Genomic DNA, 17,451 nt, shown 5'->3' with positions numbered 1-17,451 from the left:
CCTGTGAGGTGACGGACAGGGAAGAGAACAGACTCTGGTCTGCAGGTTTATTCTTGCTTTGATTGGCAGTGGGATGAACTGGGAAGGGTGGGCAGGAAAACAAACAATTTGACGTGTGGCTCGGTATAGTGGGTGAGGCAGCTCTAGGTCCTCCCAGCCTACGGGTCAGTTTTAGGGAGGGTGGTGAGCAGGGCCAGGCCAGGTACCCCTTCTAGTCGCTGAGCTGGAGGGACGCGCTGTCCAGCGGGTGCCACAGCTCCAGTCGGTGATCGCTGCAGCCCAGGCATTCACACCAGTGCCACTGGCATTCCCCGCCAGCCTGACTACTCAGCTGTACCCCACCTGGGTTGGGGGACAGGGGTCAGGAGCCACATGGGAGCCCATTGGGCCCCTCACCCTGCTCCCCTGCATTCTCACCAATGAAGTCATCAGCTGTGCCCAGGTCATAGTCCCATACAGACACCAGCAGTGTCTTTTGGGCCAGCTCCTCCCTTGGGCCTGCATAGAAGAACTCCTGCAGGGAAAGGGGCAGAAAGGCAGGAAGGAGGGGGGCCTTGAGTCCTTTACAGGTTCAGAAACAGGCTTAGGCAATGAGTTGCTTAGGTAAGGGGGTGGGACTTGTGCTCTCTGAGTGAGACAGAACACCAACCTCCCCAACCCCAGAGTAGCTGGGACTGCCCCCACCTGGCCCTGGCCTACCTCATTGAACTCGGGGTTCAGGGTCTTCTTCCGAACACTGGTCTTGTATTTAGATCTCTTCCCCACATTTGGATGCAGGAAACTGGTTGGGAAGGATAGGGTCAGTTTAGGTGTGGCCCCAGAGAGGGGTTATGGGGAACCCCCGCTGCCCACCTGCCTGTCCACCCGTCTGCACTCACAGGCGGACAAAGGGGTCCGAGTAGCCGTTGGCATCCATGGGGGCGAGGTGGGCACAGCGCAGCACACCCACCAGCAGGCCGCCCCGCCGAGAGCTGTAGCACAGGGACAGCAGGATACGTCCCCGGTCCTCCCCTGCTGCCGCCTCCTCCTCCTGCAGGGATGGGCTGTGGTCAGCCCGGTGTAACCAGAGCCCGCCCACCCGCCTGTGTGCACCCCCACAGGACGACTCAGGCTGGCGGCAAAGAAATCGGGGCCAACAATGTAACGTCAGGATTCTGTTTGCCAAAACAGTCACTGGCCTGGCGCCCTGAAAGGGAACTTCCAGATATGCAGTACTCTCCAGGGCCTGCTCAGGCCCTGGTACTGGTCAGTCCAGTGCACCTTTGTCCCGGAGAGGAAGGGCGCTGGCGTCTGAGTGGCACAAACATGCTAGGAGCTTCCTAAACAGCCTCTCATTAAGCGTCCATCACCACCCTTCCCTGCGCCACAGAAGCAGCTCCGAGAGGCTGTTCTCTACCCGATGACATAGAGGTCACTAAATTTACAAAACTCACCCCCTTCGCTCCCCACCGCCCAGGGGACCAGGTTCTGAATGGCCTTTGCCACCCTCAGTCCCTGGTGCTTGCAAAGGACTTAGGGAGGATGCCCAGGAGGAATGTGCTTCTCCCCTACTTCACACAGGATTCCGTTACGGAAAGCCCAGCCACCTTGCTCACATTCACTTCTCAGTGAAGGAGTGTGCGTAGGCACCCGCCTTGCGCAGTCACGCTTGTGTGCGTGGGGCTGGGACAGGAAGTGCGCGCCTCGGGGGGCCTGCGCACCTGGGTGGGACTTGCCGGCTGGGTCTAATTGGGCGGCGCAGCAACTTGCGGCTCCACCAGGGGGCAGACAGCAGTGCCTGGCCCTTCCATCCTGGAGGAGCTGGGCAGGGCCTGCCCTCAGCCTTGCAGGAGCCTCCCCCCTCTGAGCCCCGGGGTGGGGTTCTGGCCATGCCTTTGGTCTTTGGCACGGGGCCTCCTGCAGTCATTTCTGCCTCCTGACAAAGGCCTGTCTAGGGCTACAAGCCCCAGGAGTGGTCCCCACAATGCCCTAGGGGTTGACTAGAAGCCTGGGAGCCCCATGTCCTTCTCTCCTGGACCTTGACCTGCCCTCCCAGCTTGGGAGGATCATGGACATGGACAAATCCCGCCAGTTTCAGCCTCTACTTCTACACGGTCTCCGTCTCTGCCTCCTGAGAGCTTTGCTTGTCGCAGTACACAAGAGTTGCTCTGGGCTGCTCTAGTCAGAGAGTCACCCTCCCTGCCTACACCCTGGGGTCTGGCTGTTCCCTGGGACTACGAAAGCTAGGGCCTGTGAGAGAGATGGCTTCAGTTTCCCCAGACCCACCTGGGCCGGGACACATCCCCTCAACCCGCCTCAGGCCCTGCCTGATGCACTTTGGCCTGGGCCCCCGGCCTGCCCCCCGCATCCCTGCTTGGTCCCATCGTCCTACCCACCTCCTCATACAGGGACATGCCACGGGCTGTGTCCAGGCTCTTGGGCCTCTTGGTCTGAAAGAGCAAAGAGCCTGGTCACCTTGGCCAGACACTGCTCTGGGCCCCCTCCTTGCTCCTCCTCTTTCCAGCTTCCCCACCACAAGGATCCTGGTCCCCACACCCCTACCTGTGCCGGCCTCACTCACCAGCTTCTGCTTCTCCAGACACACGTCGAAGCTCCTGGCTCGGTTCGGCACCAGCTTCCTCAGGGGCACCCGCAGCTCCCCCAGAGGAGGCGCCCGCCGCCGTCGCCGCAGCCGTGGGTCCTCACACACACACAGCCTGGTGGCCGCCCGGGTCAGACCTGGCCAGGCAAGGCCTCCCCACCTCAGCACCCCCCACCCTGGACTTGCCCCCTCGTGGCCCAGGCCAGATCCTCACCGCAGAGTCTTCCGCCCAGCATCCTGGCGGGTAAAGCCATGGTAGGTGAGTGTCTCCTCCCAGATAGGCCCCCTTGTGCCCCGAACCGTACGGGTCCGCAGCTGGCTGGCCTGGGTGCCAGGTAGGGTGGATCAGGGCCTCCTCAGGCCCCAGGGCCCCATTCTGGCCCACTTCCCTGGTAGACCCCCCATTGTACTCCCCAGCAACAGGGAGCTCCATGCCTGATGTCCAGGCGTTGGCGGAGAGGGGCACGGCAGGACCAGGTGGGGGTTCCGGGCTGGGGCGCGGCCAAGGGGCATCAATAGGGGCCTGGGTGTCAGCCTCACCTTGCCGGCCCCTGGCAGTAGACTGGCCTTCACATAGGTGTCCACAGAGCCTGAGGCCGGTGGCTTGAGACCCTGAAAAGAGACGTTGAATGTGGGACAGGCCTGTGGCCCAGGCTCTTGGCCCACAGACCCCTGCCCCCATCCTCACCTTGGCACGGTGAGCCGTGCAGTGCAGGGCGCTGTTGTCCGCGTCAAAAAGAAGCGTGAACTCGAGGGTGCCCAGGGCAGCTAACGGCAGGTGGCAGGCAGGGTCAGCACCTACCTCGACCCCCGCCCTGCCGCCCAAATGGCACTATGTCTCCTGCCCTCCCCCTCCCCAGTCAGATGCTTGGGACGCTCCAAACTCTGCCCTGGCCAGGTTGGGCCAGGAGTATCCCCCCTCCCCGGTCCCCTGTCCCCACTCACTGCTGTCGTCTGAATCTCCCTCTGGCTCTGGGTCGGGCTCTGGCTGGGGTGTGGGGGTCACTGCAGAGTGTGGCTCTGGAGTGCGCAGGGTATGCTCAGCGAAGGGGTAGAAATGCGGGAAGTAGTCGGAAATGAGATGGATGGGCCGGATGGGGCCGGGGCTCACGTCGATGGCCATGTGCTCCTGCATGCTCACCCGCTGTGGCCGCCGCCGGCTCACCGCTGCAGTGCCTGCCATGGGGTCTTGGACATGGGGCCAGGGACTCAGAGAAGCCCCCACAGGCTGGGGACGGGGGGAACGTGGCGGGCCAAGGAGCCAGGGTGAAGAGGCATCCCTGAGGGCGCTGATGGGGGTCTTGGGTGGCAGCCAGGACCTGAGGACAGAGTGCGGAGTCACAGCGGGCGGGGTGGGGGAGGAGCAGGGGGCTCCAGCCCGAAGGAGGCCCGCGGCTACTCACCGCTCTGTGAGCTGCTCCTCCTGCTTTGGTTCCCTGAGTATAAGCCAGACTGAGGTGACCCTAGAGAGCAAGAACCTGAGCAAGGGGCCTCCCAGACCGGGTGACAGTGCCGGCCACTGAGGGGGAAGAGGCGGGGCTCCGAACCGGGCTCCAGGGCTCCAGAGTCTGGCACCTTCTCTAGTGCAGGGGCTCAGCCGCCCACCTCTCTCCCCCACCACTTCACACACTGTCATACCTATTTTTACCACCATCACGCGCCCTGCTCCCAGGTGAGGAGCCTGGAGGGCCAGAGATGACACAAGGGGTGCGAAGTGTGAGGGGCGATGGGAGGGGCCTGTGAAGGAAGGGGTGGGTGAGGCGGGAGGGACCCTGTGGGAGGGAGCACGTGGGGAGGTGCATAGGAGCAGATAGCGGTGTGGGGGACACTTTGGGAGTTGCAGAGGGGGCACATGGGAGGTGAAGTGACAGGGCTCCTGTGGAGTGGGGATGGGAGCCCGGGGAGGCGACTCGAGGAGGAGGGCGTCTGCCGTCTTGGCCTCTTGGCAGCTCAAGCTTTTTCAAACACAAATCACATCACTTCAACATCTATCTGCCCCTCTTCCAGCCTGGAACAGAGATCCTAACCCATCACTGGAGCCACCATGTGGCCCCGGAGTGGTGGGGCCCCTCCCCACCCCCACATTGCTAATCTTATTTCCTCAAACACCTTAAACTTTGTGTATGTGCTCCTCCTCCTACCCCAGCTTCCATCCTCTGCCTTTTGCTCTGGCCTGCTCTTGCCCACCTTTGGTTTCAAGGTCACTCTGCAGGGGAACTTGGCTGATTTTTACCTGCTCAACCTTCCCTTCTCTCTTCCCATTGGTCCTTTGGGGACTGCCCCCTTCCCCAGGCTCAGTCTAGAAGGTTCATTCTCCTTCCCAGTTCTCTCCCCGCTGACCCTGCCAACCAATAAATTCCAGCTACAGCGGGCCATGTGACAGGCTCAGGGAGGGCCAACGAAGTACAACTCTTGAGTTTAACACCAGAGAGAGAAGCTCTGTTTTCTGTTGATGGGATACTGGTGCTGTGCCATCCCAGAGCTGCAGAGTAGAGATTCTCCAAGAGTGAGGCCAACATAGTGGAAAGCACGGTAAGGGAAAGAGAGCCCCTGAACTCCTGGATCCAGCCATGCCTGAAGCTAGTATATCTTGAGTTTATCACCATTCCTCTTCTGCCAAAGTCAGCTAGTGGGTGGAGTTTTCTATCACTTGTCCAGGCTAATATTGCCCAGTCTACTGTGACAAGGACAGACTGCTTTCCACCTTTCTATTCTATATAATTGATGTATAATTCCACTATTGTCTGTGCTTAATTAATGTATAATCACATGATTATCTGTGGGACCTACTCTGAGGTCCTCCCCAGACTGGGTCACCCCAGAGGTCAGGGCAGCACAGAACCTGGTACACGGTAGGAGCTGGTCATGTTGGAACTTTGCAGTAACAAGCAGAGCTCCTCTTTGGATTCCTGTCGCCTGGCACGGGGTCAGCTAAACACAGAGGCAGGAGCTGGAACAATAATGTAGTGGCTGAGTATGGGCACTGGATTCAGCAGGGTTTGGCTCAAGTCCTAGCTTGGGGTGAACTTGGGCAAGGTGTCTCTTCTCCCTGAGCCCTGGTCTCACCAGCCAGGGCCAGCGTTGGCCCCACCTCAGGGCTGTGGTGACAGCCAAATACCAGTCCATAGTAAGCACCCACTGTTCAGTGGGTAACAGCGTGATGGGACAGAGGCACCCCACCCAGGAGGCCACTTGTCCCATGGGGTCTGCTCAAGGTCAAGGCCCCAGTGCAGAAGATGCGGCTGCCACAGAATTGGTAAAAGCTCTTTATTCAGTCCGGGAGTGGAGCTGGCCCGACAGACTGAAGGAGGGGGCTGCCCGGGGCCAGGCCTTCAGCCTAGGGGCCAGCCGAGCTGGCCAGGCGGGGCTGGTAGGCACCAGGGACCAGCAGCTGCAGGGTGAACTCAGTGATGACGGCCGTGAGCCCCCAGACACGGTGGGGCCCGTGCAGGAAGACAGGCAGTGTGTAGCTGAAGTGGCCACGCCGGCAGAAGTGGGTATACCCTTGGTTCTGCGCCTGCGACAGGTGGGCCAGGGGCAGGGCAAATACCTCATCCACCTGTGGGAAAGAGGCAGTCAGAGAGCGGACGGAGGACTGCTGCGGACGGAGCCTCCCCAGTTGGTCGGCCCCCACCATCGCCCCCACTCACCTCTTCTGGGTTGGGCCTGAGACTTTGGGGATCCAGGGGGCCCACGCCGGCAAGCACTGGCACCACTTTGGCCTTTTGCTGGGGCAGGAGGGTGACAGGCAGTCAAGGGAGGCATGGTCTTGGGGAGGGGAGCCTGAGGGGGACACCACCCCCTTGCCATCCAGAGCCCTTCAGCACTGGAGGCCCCTGTCCTTGAGCCCACCAGCCTGGGTGACTAACTGAGGGCCCTGAAACTCGCCAGAGCCATGCAGCCCTCTGGGCCTTTGCAGACGGTTCCCACCGCTTAGAATAACCTTTCCTGACTTTTACTCCCCTAAAATCTCCCACTCATCATCCAATTCCTGTCTGCCCTGTGAAGCCTTCCCCAACCCTTTTCCGCCAAGCTGGGCAGAGCTGGCTTACCCTGGGGCCACCTCCAGCCCCAGACCTGAGCCTCAGGATCCCCCGTGAAAAGGAGTGAAGATACCCCAGCCCTTCTCTGTTGGGTGGTGTGGGGATGGAACGTGACCACCGGGCAGATGTATGGGGCTCCACCATGCTGTCAGCCTGCCAGAGACCATAGCCACCCTCCTTGTCCCTGGTGGTGGCCTTACCCTGTCCTGCACAGGCCGCAGGATGCCCCACACATGCTCCTCAGGTACAGAAAGGCCCAGCTCCTCATGGGTCTCCCTTAGGGCTGTGTGCACCACATCCTGGTCAGTGGGGTCACATTTGCCACCTGGGAAGCTGACAAGCACAGGGAGCCTGGTCCTTGGTCTGTTGGGGCCATGGTGGGTGGGGGTGACAGCTGTGGCTGAGGGCTAGTCACCCACCTAAGCATCTTTAGTCTCTGCCTCTAGTTTGTAGTGAGGCCTCAGGCAAGCCACATGAGCTCTCCAGGCTCGGTCTACCTCCCTGAACGACAGAGGTAAGGGGGAGGCCCTGGAGCTCATGTTTGCCTATGGTGGCCCCAGTGGCTCTATGACCCCCAGGGACGGGGACGCGGACGGGACCAGGGCTGGAAACCAGGCAGCCCCCTCCGGCCAGCTTCTTCGGCTCCAGGACCCGAATCTCCCTTGAGTCTCCGGCAGGGGGCAGGGTCCTGCCTTTTTGGAGAGGCAGACACAGCTCCGAGAGGTGTCCCCAGCCCGAGGCGGTGCGGGACGCGCTTCGAGGGGTCCGGCGTGGCGACCGGGCAGGACCACCCGCGGCATCAGGCTCGGGTCGGAGGGACGCGGGGCCGCGGCTCTCCCCAGACCCGTTCCCCAGAGGCGGAAACCCAGGCTCGCAGAGGCGAAGCGCCTTGCTCAGGTGCCTCCGTCCTCCCAGAAGGGACAGGAGTTCCCAGCCGGTGTACCTGACGTCACCCTTGTGGCTCCCGGACAGGCGGCTGGACCGCAGCGTGTAGAGCAGCGCCGGGACCCCGCGCACCGAGCACAGCGGCACCAGCACCGCGGCCGCCGCGGGGCGAGCGCGGAGCCGGGCCGTGGCCCCCGCCAGCAACCGCCTGCAGCGCCCCTCGCCCTCCGCCGACAGGCAGTCGGGCTGCATGTCCGGTCCGGCGCAGCTGGGACAAGGAGGGCGCCGGGCCTCGGGAGGGAAGGGGAAGGACAGCACTCGTCCTCCGCCTCCCGGGGGAAGCTGGGCCGGACGGTGGGAGCAGCCCGGGAGCCGCTCCAGCCGGGCCCTTGGGGGCGGGGCCTACGTGAGAGGCGGTGCCTCGACGGAACGGGGCGGGGCCTGAAAGCCCCTCCCCCCCCGTTGGAGGGCGGGGCCGGAAGGGGCGAGTTCCGAGGATACGGCTTCCGGCAGAGGGGCGGGCCCGGGCCGGGGGCGGAGCTGGCGGTGGTGCCGGGGGAGTGTTTCCGCGGCTCGCGTCCGTCTTCCGCACCCGGCCCTTCTGACCGCGGGCTTCGGGAGTCGGGGTGTCAGGCTTCGAGGCTTTGCCGGGCCCCGCGTCCCTCCTGTGCCCGTCCCTTTCCTAAGGACCTAACGCAGAGTGTTCCAGGATGTTGGGAGTCAGCGTTTCGGGGGTCCACGGGGCGCTCCTCCTGGAGGCCGGGGACGTCAGGGACTGCGGCGGGAGCGCCCGGCCGGGTTCCCCTCGGGGCTCCTCTCCAGGCGACTCGCTCCAGCCGCAGGCCTTTGCCCCGCTTTTCCCGTCGCTGGGAACTTGTCTCCTCTCCTCCCCGCCCCTTTCCCTCGCAATTGCTACCCCTTTAGGTGTTGGCGGAAATGTCACCTTTCTGTGAAGCTGTCCTGCCTCAAGTCTTGGCTGGATTCTCAAGCCCCTCTCCCTCCCCCGCCCCCATCTTGGCCTGGCCCGTGCGGTCACGGCCTCTCATGTCTCCGCATCCCTCCAGACGCCCGCTTCTCAAGACCAGACCACCCCAGTCTTGGGCACAGCCCCGTTACGTGGAATGGCCTGTGTCACTGTGCCTTGCATTGATTTTGAGCAGGTGCCTCGTTGAGCTGCGGTTTCAGTCCTCACCTCGAGACACAAGTTAGGGACCAGAAAGTGCAGCCTCAGCCAGAGCCCTGGTGTCAGTTGGTATCAGCACCTTGGCCATCACTGTGCTTCCAGAGACACCATCCGCACTAGGCAGAGCTTTGGGGTGTCTGCAGCTCATTATCTGGGGTCCGGGTGTTCCTGAGTCCCTCCACCCCGAGCCCCGAGGACAGAAGTGCTCTGACTACTCGTGCCAAATAGTTTAATGTTGGGGGAAAGGGAGAGGTGAAGCAGGGCTTGGCCGAGTCACCCCTCAAGGCAGAAGGGGACAGGTTGAGGGGAGGAGGCGGCTGGTTCCAAGCCTGGCACCTTCTCAGCCTTGCTGCGATTCTGGGCAGGTAGCCTTCCTCTCTGGGCTTCCACCTGCCCTGCTCTCCTTGGAAGGGGACAGGGCCTCTGTAGAGGCAAGGCTGGAGGGGGTAACATTCGGGGCAAGACGAGTCCGTCCACAGGGCCCTCATCATCACTGAGGGTCCTGGACAGGCCCCAAGCACACGGCGGTGGGGGACAGGAGCTCCAACCTAGCTGGGAGGGGCAGGCCTTCCTGATCTCTGCCGGCCTGAATATTTGGGAGGGGATACGGTGTGGGTCGGGCCCTTGGGATTCTGAGGGGACTTGAGGCTCCAGGGTACAGGCCCTGGTAGTTGAGGGGCTGGTAGGTGGCTGGGGCCAGCAGAGTATCAGTGGGGGACAGCAGCTGATGGTGCACCTGGGCAGATGTCCTGGAGTTGGAGGCTGGAGCTTTGTTGGGGTCTGAGGGAGGATGTGGTCTGAGTGGACCCCAGACCTCCCCTTACATCCTCAGCCTCCCTTGTTCCTTCCCTGCTCCCATCCCACTCCTCCCTTTCTCAGCCTTTGCTCTTCCCTCTCCCTTCCCTGTTCCCTCTTCCCCACCCTTTCTAATTATCCAAATCCTTCCCAGTTCTTCAAGGCTCCTGCTCAGGAGCCACCTCCTCTAGGAAGCCCACCTGAACCTCCCACCCCTGCTCTTAGCACCTTGTCCCTGTCCTGTTCTCTCTGCCATTAGTCCTAACTTGTTCCAGAAATCTCTGCCTCCCGCTCTTTCTCCACACAGGTGCCCAGCGGGCTTGCTGAACCTGCCAGAGCCCCTTGTTGGAGGCCCTGTGGCCCTGTCACCTCACTTCCTGCCCACCATGCAGGCTCTGGTCCTCCTGGGGGCGAACCTTTTTCCTGCTCTGCAGGGCCCTTCAGCAGGCAGGGGCGGAGGCTGCTGTGACTCCGGGCCGCGATGCTGAGCAGGGCTCGTGGAGATACAGTCCTGAAGGTACAACAGGCAGGAATGGAGGCAGAAGTTCAAGGGGAGAGCCCAGGCCGAGGGCTGTGATCAATAAGACAGTAGGACCCCAGGATGAGTCAGTGGGCATGACCCTCAGAGAAGGTCTGAGGAGAGGCCTTAGGAGAGGCCTGGGGGATGAGGATGGGGGCGAGGGGCTGGGTGAGGGCAGGCGGGTGGAGCTGCCAGGGCCCAGACAGTACCAGGAGTCCGAGTCAGTCTCCCTAAAGCCCTTGGCAAAAGGGTTGCTGGCAATTTTCAGCTGGGTGATCTGCAGAGGAGAAAGTGTGGTTATGGGCCGGCCCTGAGCCAGGGAAAGGCTGCGGGGCCCCACGTTCAGCCACCCTGTCTTCCCTGGATGCCCCAATCATGAGGCCCTGGGACCTGGGCCTGTCAACCCGGGAGCCATAGAGCCAGTGGGCATGACAGCAGGGGAATGACTGAGGGCAGAGGTCTGCTGAGGCCTAGAGAAGGAGAGAAGGGCCGGGCCCAGGGCCGGGCCCTGTGAGCACGTGGGAGCTCAGAGCCTTGAGCCTCGGTCTCCCTCCCTGTGAAATGGGCTGGCAGCGGCCTTGTGAGCTGTGGCCCAACCCACCCGGTGGTTCTGATAGGCTGTCACGGCCATGAACTGGGTCTCCGTGAAGATGAAGGACTTGAAGTTCTCCTGGGCGTAGCGCTCACTGTCCTTGCGCGGGTCCACAAAGACCACGTGGAATCGGGGCTGGTAGCGGTGCATGGAGTTGAGAATGATCTGGGGGAGCGGTGCGGAAGGTGGTGTGCAGGGGAGAAGCTGCAAACCCTCCCTGAGGCTAAATCCTCTCCAGGGCGAGAAGACTGCCTTTCTTATAATGGGGGCACAGTCTGGTCTCCAGAGCCTATAGCTCTGTGGCAAAGGCCCCTTTGTGTCAGCATTTTTGCCCCTTTGCCTTCTGTCACAACCACATCCTTCTGTCAGCTTTCAGAAATATCCAGAATCTGACCACCTCTCCCAACCCACCGTCCCCACTCCGCCTGGCTACCATCATGTCTGCCTAGATTTCCTCCGCTGCCTCCTGGCCCATCTCCCAGCTTCTCTGTCCATTCCATGCACAGCAACCCCAGTGAGCTGCCCCATGTCACCCCGTTCAAAAGCCTCCTGTGCAGAGCAAAGGTCAGAACCCTCTCCACAGCCAGTGGGCTCCACAGATCAGCCCTGGCAGCCTCGGGGTCCCTCTCCTCCCATCTCTATTCACTCCACTTCAGACACATGGAGCCTCCTTGCACTCCCCTCCCACACACCCACTGGCCCAACATTCTGCAACCTCAGGGCCTTTTCACTTGCTGTTCGTCCCCTGCAACAGCTTCCACTTCTGTGTGCACAGGGGCCTTCCCCGTTTCCTTTAGATCTCTCTTCAAATATTGACTCAGCAGCTTCTAGAACCTCTCTGAATGGACAATTCACCTCTGTCTCAGTCCCCCTCCCTGGTTCCTTTTTCTTCTGGCATTCATCAGCATCTGAGACACTGCACACAGGGCCTTCTGGATTCTTTGTTTACCATCTGTCCCCTACCCCAGGAGGCAGGGATCTTTGTCTGTTTGACAAAATGGCAACAGTGCTGGGTTCCTGCACCTACCAGGGGCCTGGCCTGTGGTAGGAATTCCAGAAGTACTGTCTACAAGGAGGACAGTGTTTGCTGGAACATTCCCACACCTCCTGCCCCCTCACCTGCCTGCTTGGACAGTCCCCTCTGCTGTCCAGCCCCTGGCCAGGTGAACTTGGCCCCCAGCATTGGCCATCAGTAGCGGGTGGGGGTGCTGGGCACCAAGGCCACTGGGCATGGACGGCACGGCGAGCCCTGGTCCCGGACTTCATTATGATCAGACCCCAGCGTCCCCCGGCCCTGGCCTGACCCCTCCCCACTGCCTGGGGCCTCACGTGGCCGTTGTCATCCAGCAGGTTGTTGGTCAGCTTGAGCTTGTCGAAGGACACAATCTGGCGCATCCACTGCGTGCCCTTGGCCGGCGAGTCCGGGTGGAAGTGCACACGGCCGGGTGTGACCGGGTCCGCTTTCCCTGCCACCAGCCAGGCTGAGCTGTGAAAGGCGTACCTGGGGAGCAGAGCAGGTGGCAGGGGTGCCCCACCTGGACCCCCACCTGGACCCCCACCTGGAGCCGGGGCCGGCGGGGCATGGGGCCATCCCTCAACATGACTGCCTGTGCACCAGCCCCACCTCGCACGTGAGGAACGTGAGGCCTCGAGTGAGGCCTTGAGTCCCCCGTGGTCGCGCTGAGCCGGCCCGCTCTGCCTGCCTGGGCCGGCCCGCTCTCCCACCTGAGACTCTCGGCTGCCCTGAGCTCGGCTCCCCTGCTGCCATCAGGCTTCCATTGTTGCCCGAGGACAGGCCTGCCTGACGCTGCTCCGAAGGGCCCCCGGCTCACCCCAGAGTGCGGGGAGGGGTCTGCTTCCTGGCTCAGCCCCTGCTATCTGAGCTCCCTCCCTGGGCAGCCCCCAGACCTGTATCTTTTGTCATCCAGAGGCACGAAGTCCATGAGCAAGGCATAGTCAGCCAACGTGTCCATGCCCAGGATCTTCACCTGGAAGGTGGGAAACATCCGCCTGCAGGGGAGAGGTGCTCAGGAGCCCAAATGTAGCACCGGCATGACCCCTGTCCCCACCACACACACACGCACACGTCCGCTGCTCACACCTGCCTGCCTTGGTGACAATCATCTCTGTGCCCAGCTGGTTGAATTCCTCCCACAGAGCCTTCATCTCCAGCTGAACTGTCACGCTGGACACACGTGGGTTCTTGGGTCCCTGCTTGCTGGGCTCGGCCACGACTTGGGTCCCTGCAGAGCCGGTCGAAGGGCCCGACGGGAATGGGGAGTCCAGCCGGGGCTCCCAGCTGGAGCTGGTCATGGGCAGGGTGTAGGGCTCTGAGGACGCAAGTACCCCGAGGCCAGCAGAAAGGAAAGCTGGGGAGAGAGGATGAGAGTGTGGGCCGCTGTTTGCCTCACCCCCTTGCCACCAAGCCAGCTCTCATCCTTCAGGCCGCACGTAGGTGCCTCTTCCTCCAGGAAGCCCTCCCTGACTGCCAGGCCTGCGTTCCCCTAGTACCCCTGACTGAGCATCCCTTCGTGAGGTAAATGCAGACTTAAAGCTCCTGGAGGCCAGAGACGGGGCCTGTCTGGTTCCCCAGGGAATCTCTGAGCCATCAAGTGGACTCATGGCTATGAGCAAATTGTTTCATGCCCTCCCCAACCCCAGACCCTCAGTTTCCATATCTGTCGCGAGGGGTTCTTAATATCTGCCTCATAGGGTCCATGGATTACAGAGCCTGGCATACACCAGACCCTTCAACAAGGCCTCCTCACTTTCCCCCTAAAGTTCCAGTTTTTGATGTACAATCCTGGCTCAAGCCTTGGCCACAAGTTTTGTTGTCTTCTAGTCTTAAAAAAAAAAAAAAAAAAAAAAATTCCAGCTACAGTGAGATACGACTTTACAGCCACACGGAGGGCTATTCCCAAACACAAAACAAAAGCCAAGAAGAAAGCGAAAACAAGCTGCTGGGATCAGAGACGATGTGAGAAGTGGGAGCCCGGGTGCATGGCCGGCGGGATGGGAAACGACACGGCTGCTGGAGAGTGGAACGACCACACGATCCAGCAACTCCACTTCTGGGCATTTGCCGAGACGTGGAGAATTGCACAAAAGGAACTGGGGGTGGGGGGCGGGGACCTGACAGATTCGTGCACATCTGTGTCCACAGCAGCCTTGTCCCCAATAGCCTGAAGGAGAGAGCACCCTGAATGGCCACGAGTGAGCGAGCAAACTGTGGTCTGGACAGACGATGGACCATTATTCCCCCTTAAAGAGGAAGGACATCCTGCCGTGTGCTGTGACACGGAGGGACTTTGGGGACGTTATGCTAAGTGAAACAAGCCAGACACAAAAGGACAAATCCTGTGTGATTCCATGAATGGTCCGATTCACAGGGAGGAGAATGGTGGTTGTGGGGGGGGGGGCGGGGGCGGCGCAGAGGGAGTGGGAACAGGGAGTGAGCGTTTAGTGCGGACAGAGTTTCAGTTGTGCGAGATGTCAGACTTCTAGAGACGGATGGTGGGGATGCAAACACAGCAGTGTGGGCGTCCCTCGTGCCCCTGAGCTGTGCACTTAAAAGTGGCTAAAAAGGAAATTTTTATGTTATGTATATTTTACCACAATTTAAAAATTAAAACCAGGGAGGGAAAAAAAAATCCTGGAACACAGACTATTCGTTTCTAACCTCCCCCGGAGGGACCAAGAGCCTGGTAAAACTGAGATTCCCCGGGGGCAGAGGTGGATTTCGGTGTCGGATGGATGGACAGACAGACAGATGGGTGGAGGGAGATTCCGGGGTGGGGGTGGTGTACGTGAGATGAGCCAGCAGGTGGGCAGCGCGTGGTCGGAGCTGGCTTACAACAGGTACCTCATCTCGGTGTGGGGCTCAGGGTCTGTGACCCCGTATTTAGCAGCCCTGAGGGGTCGCATAGGAAAAGTGGTCCCTCATCAAAGCCCCTGGAAGTTCTGCAGCCTGGGAGTGGGGGTTTTCTCTGAGAGGGAGGGGGCACATCAGCTCTGTGTCCCCCAGAGGGGCAGGACGGCTATACGGGCTGATGTCCCCCAGCACTGGGACCGGGCCGTCAGATGGGCAATGGTCCATTGCTCAGAGCCCCTGCGGGGGCAGGTCCATCATCCAGGTAACCGGTACCCCTGGATCTATGGTGCTGGGCCCCCAAGGGAGAGGCTCAGGGCTTCCCTGGGTCTGGGAACTTTGCGGGCTGGTTGCTGGGTCCCAAGTCTTCAATGAGCCCATCCCCTGCCCACCTCGGTCAGCGGGCCACCCCCGAGGGCTCTCAGGAACTCGGGAGGGGCCTGTTTTCTGCCTGGTTCCTCTAGAAGTAGGCATCCCTTGGGGTCGGGATTTGACAATTTCCCACAAGCACGGAGTCAGGTCTGGAGGGGAGGTTAAAGCCTTCTTGCCCAGTTCCTCCCCATGCCCCAATGTTGATACTCAATGAGTGAGGCCCAGAGAGGAGAGCGGACAGGTCCAAGGTCACCCATGCCTGAAAAGGCTTTCTGTTCCCAGAAATGACTCATTATCCCTACCCAGCAACACCCCCATATTTGTACCTACAAATATGAGCCCATCAGCCCTGCCCTGGTGGGATCTGAGGCCTCAGTGTGAAGTGCCCCCACCCCACCCTCTGGCCCAGGACCTGGGTCCAGCAGGGGTTTCCTTGGTCCCCATACCCAGTCCCTGCCCTGCCCCATTCACCCCGGAGCCTGAGCCCAGCCATGGGGCCATTTCGGCTGCCTACACCGTACCTGCCATGGGGACGGCCTGGACGTTGGCTCCTGGAGGAGCCCTGTTCAGTGGGGGGCCGGCTGCAGCTGCCACCTGGGGGCCCCCTGCCTGCTGGGAGGGTGGTCAGCCTCTCAGGATCTCCTGGCCCACTCAGCGGCACGGCTCCGGCTCCGTTCTGCAGGACTGCCCTTCCCTCCGAGCAATCTTACTTCTCCACCGGCGCCAGGCACCTGGTCTCTGCAGGTGGGACCCTGGTTCTGGTGGGGAGGCAGGGCCCCTTCTCCAAGCCGCGCTCAGGCTGGACTGCGCAAGGCTGATGGCTGGGCTTGTCCGGCTCCGGGTGTGGCGCTGTGTGGGAGGAGGGCAGGTGGGAAGGCTCTGACGTTGCAAAGCCTCCTCTCCCCCTACCGGCCCCCTCTCCCAGCTCCCTCCCTTCCCCAGCTAGGAGACCCCCAGCTGTTCCTGATCAATGGACCCAGATGCTAGGTGGGGGCCCCATCTTGAGGACCTGTTGGGTGGTCTGCAGGGGCCCAGGCCCAGTGACTGGAGGAGCTCAGAGCCCACAGGGCCTGGGGGAGGCTGGGGAGGCCGCAGGAGCCACAGGAATATGAGGGCTGGATGGCAGAAGTGTTGCCCTCTCGCCGGGACCCCGACCCCTGACCTGGGGCTGCTGGTGCGGTGTGGCCTGGGCAACTGGGGCAGGAGACACAAGGGGTCAGCGTCAGCCAGTGACAGCAGAGCCCCTGGCCTGGGTGGCAGGAAGCTGGGTCTTGCTGATGAGCTGTGCAATGCTGGTGGCACAGGTCCCTGTGCCTCAGTTTCCCCAACTGTAGTAAGCATGTAATCTCATCCCTGGGATAGACAGCAGTAAGCCGTTCCTGTCCTGATTGATGGGGCCTCCGGCATCCCCACAGGGCGGGAGCCTGGCTCGGGGCAGAGGTCACGGCTCTGTCTGTTCTCTCCAGCCTGACTAGGCATCCTCTCCAGGCTGTCCCTGTCTGTCCTGGCTAGCCATTTGGGGACGCATAGATCACCAGTCAGGAAGGCACAGCGGGGTGGGGGGCACCCCAAAACTGGTTGCTGTCAATGGAGAGTGTGGTTTGGCCATTTCGTCACTACCGCATGGCCCAGGGAGGATTACTGGGCTGGACCCCAAGCTAGCCCACCCTGGGAGGGGGTATTGAGCCCCCAGGCTAGCGCTAGGTGACAGCACCTCAGGCTGTGCTGGGCATACTGGACTGGGGTCCCGAAGGCAGGCGAGACCACCCTTCCCCAACACACCACCGCTTCTGGGGACGTGGGGTACGCAGAAGCCCATACCTGAGAGTGACCGTGTTGGAACTGAGGAGTGGAGGGGCCACTTCTCTTCCAGGGGGACACCCCGGCTCCTCCCAGAGCCCCATGTCGGGGGGCCACCTCTCCTCCGTTTAGCTTAGGGATGCCGCCTGCTGTGGCCTCCTATCCCCCTGGCTCCTGCCGGCCGAGCTGGGAGAGGCAGGAGGACCCCTGGCACAGACCCGTGTCAGCCTTTGCACTTTCCTGTGGGGCAAGATAGGGGGCTTCTCTGTGCTTGTGAGGGTCCCAACGGCTCTCAGGGGCCACCCAGTGGGGTGTGGCCAGCAGGGCCACACTGTCCCAGGATCCATGGTGGTCCTGGGAGATTCCCACCAGTCCTGGTGGCTCCCCCTCTGCCTGGAGTCCCAGGAGCAGGCCAGCCTAGTCCTCTGCTGGGTACTGATGTGTGTGTGTGTGTGTGTGCCCTCAGCTTCGGTCTGTGTGATGGGAAACACCCCCCCACACGTCTGTGCTCACACTGACACGCCAACCCACACACACACAGATGAACTCAAGCCCCAACGCCCCGTAACCGCTCTTGAGCACACATGCACACGCTCCCATGTGCGTGCACACACGTCTCTCTGACACGCGCGCTGTGCACAGGCGTGCACACTCTGCATAACCGCCTCCCCGGCTGGCCTGCCCTTCCTGCCCGAGGCGCCTGCTGGCCTCCCTGCCCCTCTCATCCATCTTGCCTGCCAGCCCGTCCCTCATGCCCCCATATCCTTCACACCTTCTCATCTCGCTGCTCGATAGCAGGAGGCCGCGTGGCA

General features: G+C 61.6%; 3 protein-coding genes across 3 annotated transcripts; all 3 read right to left on the bottom strand.

The window, feature by feature from the left end:
• Positions 1-33: 33 nt before the first annotated feature.
• LOC111149614 (double C2-like domain-containing protein gamma) lies at positions 34-3,895 on the bottom strand. Its single transcript, XM_022506772.1, has 10 exons — positions 3,527-3,895; positions 3,270-3,349; positions 3,122-3,193; positions 2,796-2,905; positions 2,561-2,696; positions 2,376-2,429; positions 879-1,030; positions 700-781; positions 418-514; positions 34-342 (listed from the first exon to the last, which is right to left on the bottom strand). Exons 1-10 carry the CDS (start codon positions 3,762-3,764, stop codon positions 212-214), a joined length of 1,152 nt encoding a protein of 383 aa, XP_022362480.1. The 5' UTR covers positions 3,765-3,895; the 3' UTR covers positions 34-211.
• A 1,938-nt stretch (positions 3,896-5,833) lies between these two features.
• On the bottom strand, positions 5,834-7,902 carry LOC111149753 (nudix hydrolase 8). The gene is made up of 4 exons (XM_022506998.1): positions 7,568-7,902; positions 6,825-6,957; positions 6,232-6,309; positions 5,834-6,140 (listed from the first exon to the last, which is right to left on the bottom strand). The coding sequence occupies exons 1-4, from the start codon at positions 7,759-7,761 to the stop codon at positions 5,919-5,921; spliced, it is 627 nt and encodes a 208-aa protein (XP_022362706.1). The 5' UTR covers positions 7,762-7,902; the 3' UTR covers positions 5,834-5,918.
• Positions 7,903-9,182: 1,280 nt separating this feature from the next.
• LOC111149490 (T-box 10) lies at positions 9,183-16,743 on the bottom strand. Its single transcript, XM_022506588.1, has 9 exons — positions 16,661-16,743; positions 16,002-16,033; positions 12,701-12,968; positions 12,508-12,609; positions 11,929-12,100; positions 10,609-10,764; positions 10,217-10,284; positions 9,904-9,998; positions 9,183-9,472 (listed from the first exon to the last, which is right to left on the bottom strand). The coding sequence occupies exons 1-9, from the start codon at positions 16,741-16,743 to the stop codon at positions 9,183-9,185; spliced, it is 1,266 nt and encodes a 421-aa protein (XP_022362296.1).
• Positions 16,744-17,451: the final 708 nt, after the last annotated feature.

This window comes from Enhydra lutris, unplaced genomic scaffold, assembly GCF_002288905.1.
Source record: "Enhydra lutris kenyoni isolate GAN:26980312 unplaced genomic scaffold, ASM228890v2 scaffoldscaffold22, whole genome shotgun sequence".
NCBI classification, from domain to species: Eukaryota; Metazoa; Chordata; class Mammalia; order Carnivora; family Mustelidae; genus Enhydra; species Enhydra lutris.
Note: the sequence above shows the minus strand (reverse complement) of the source record. Positions and strands in the feature narration are given on the sequence as shown.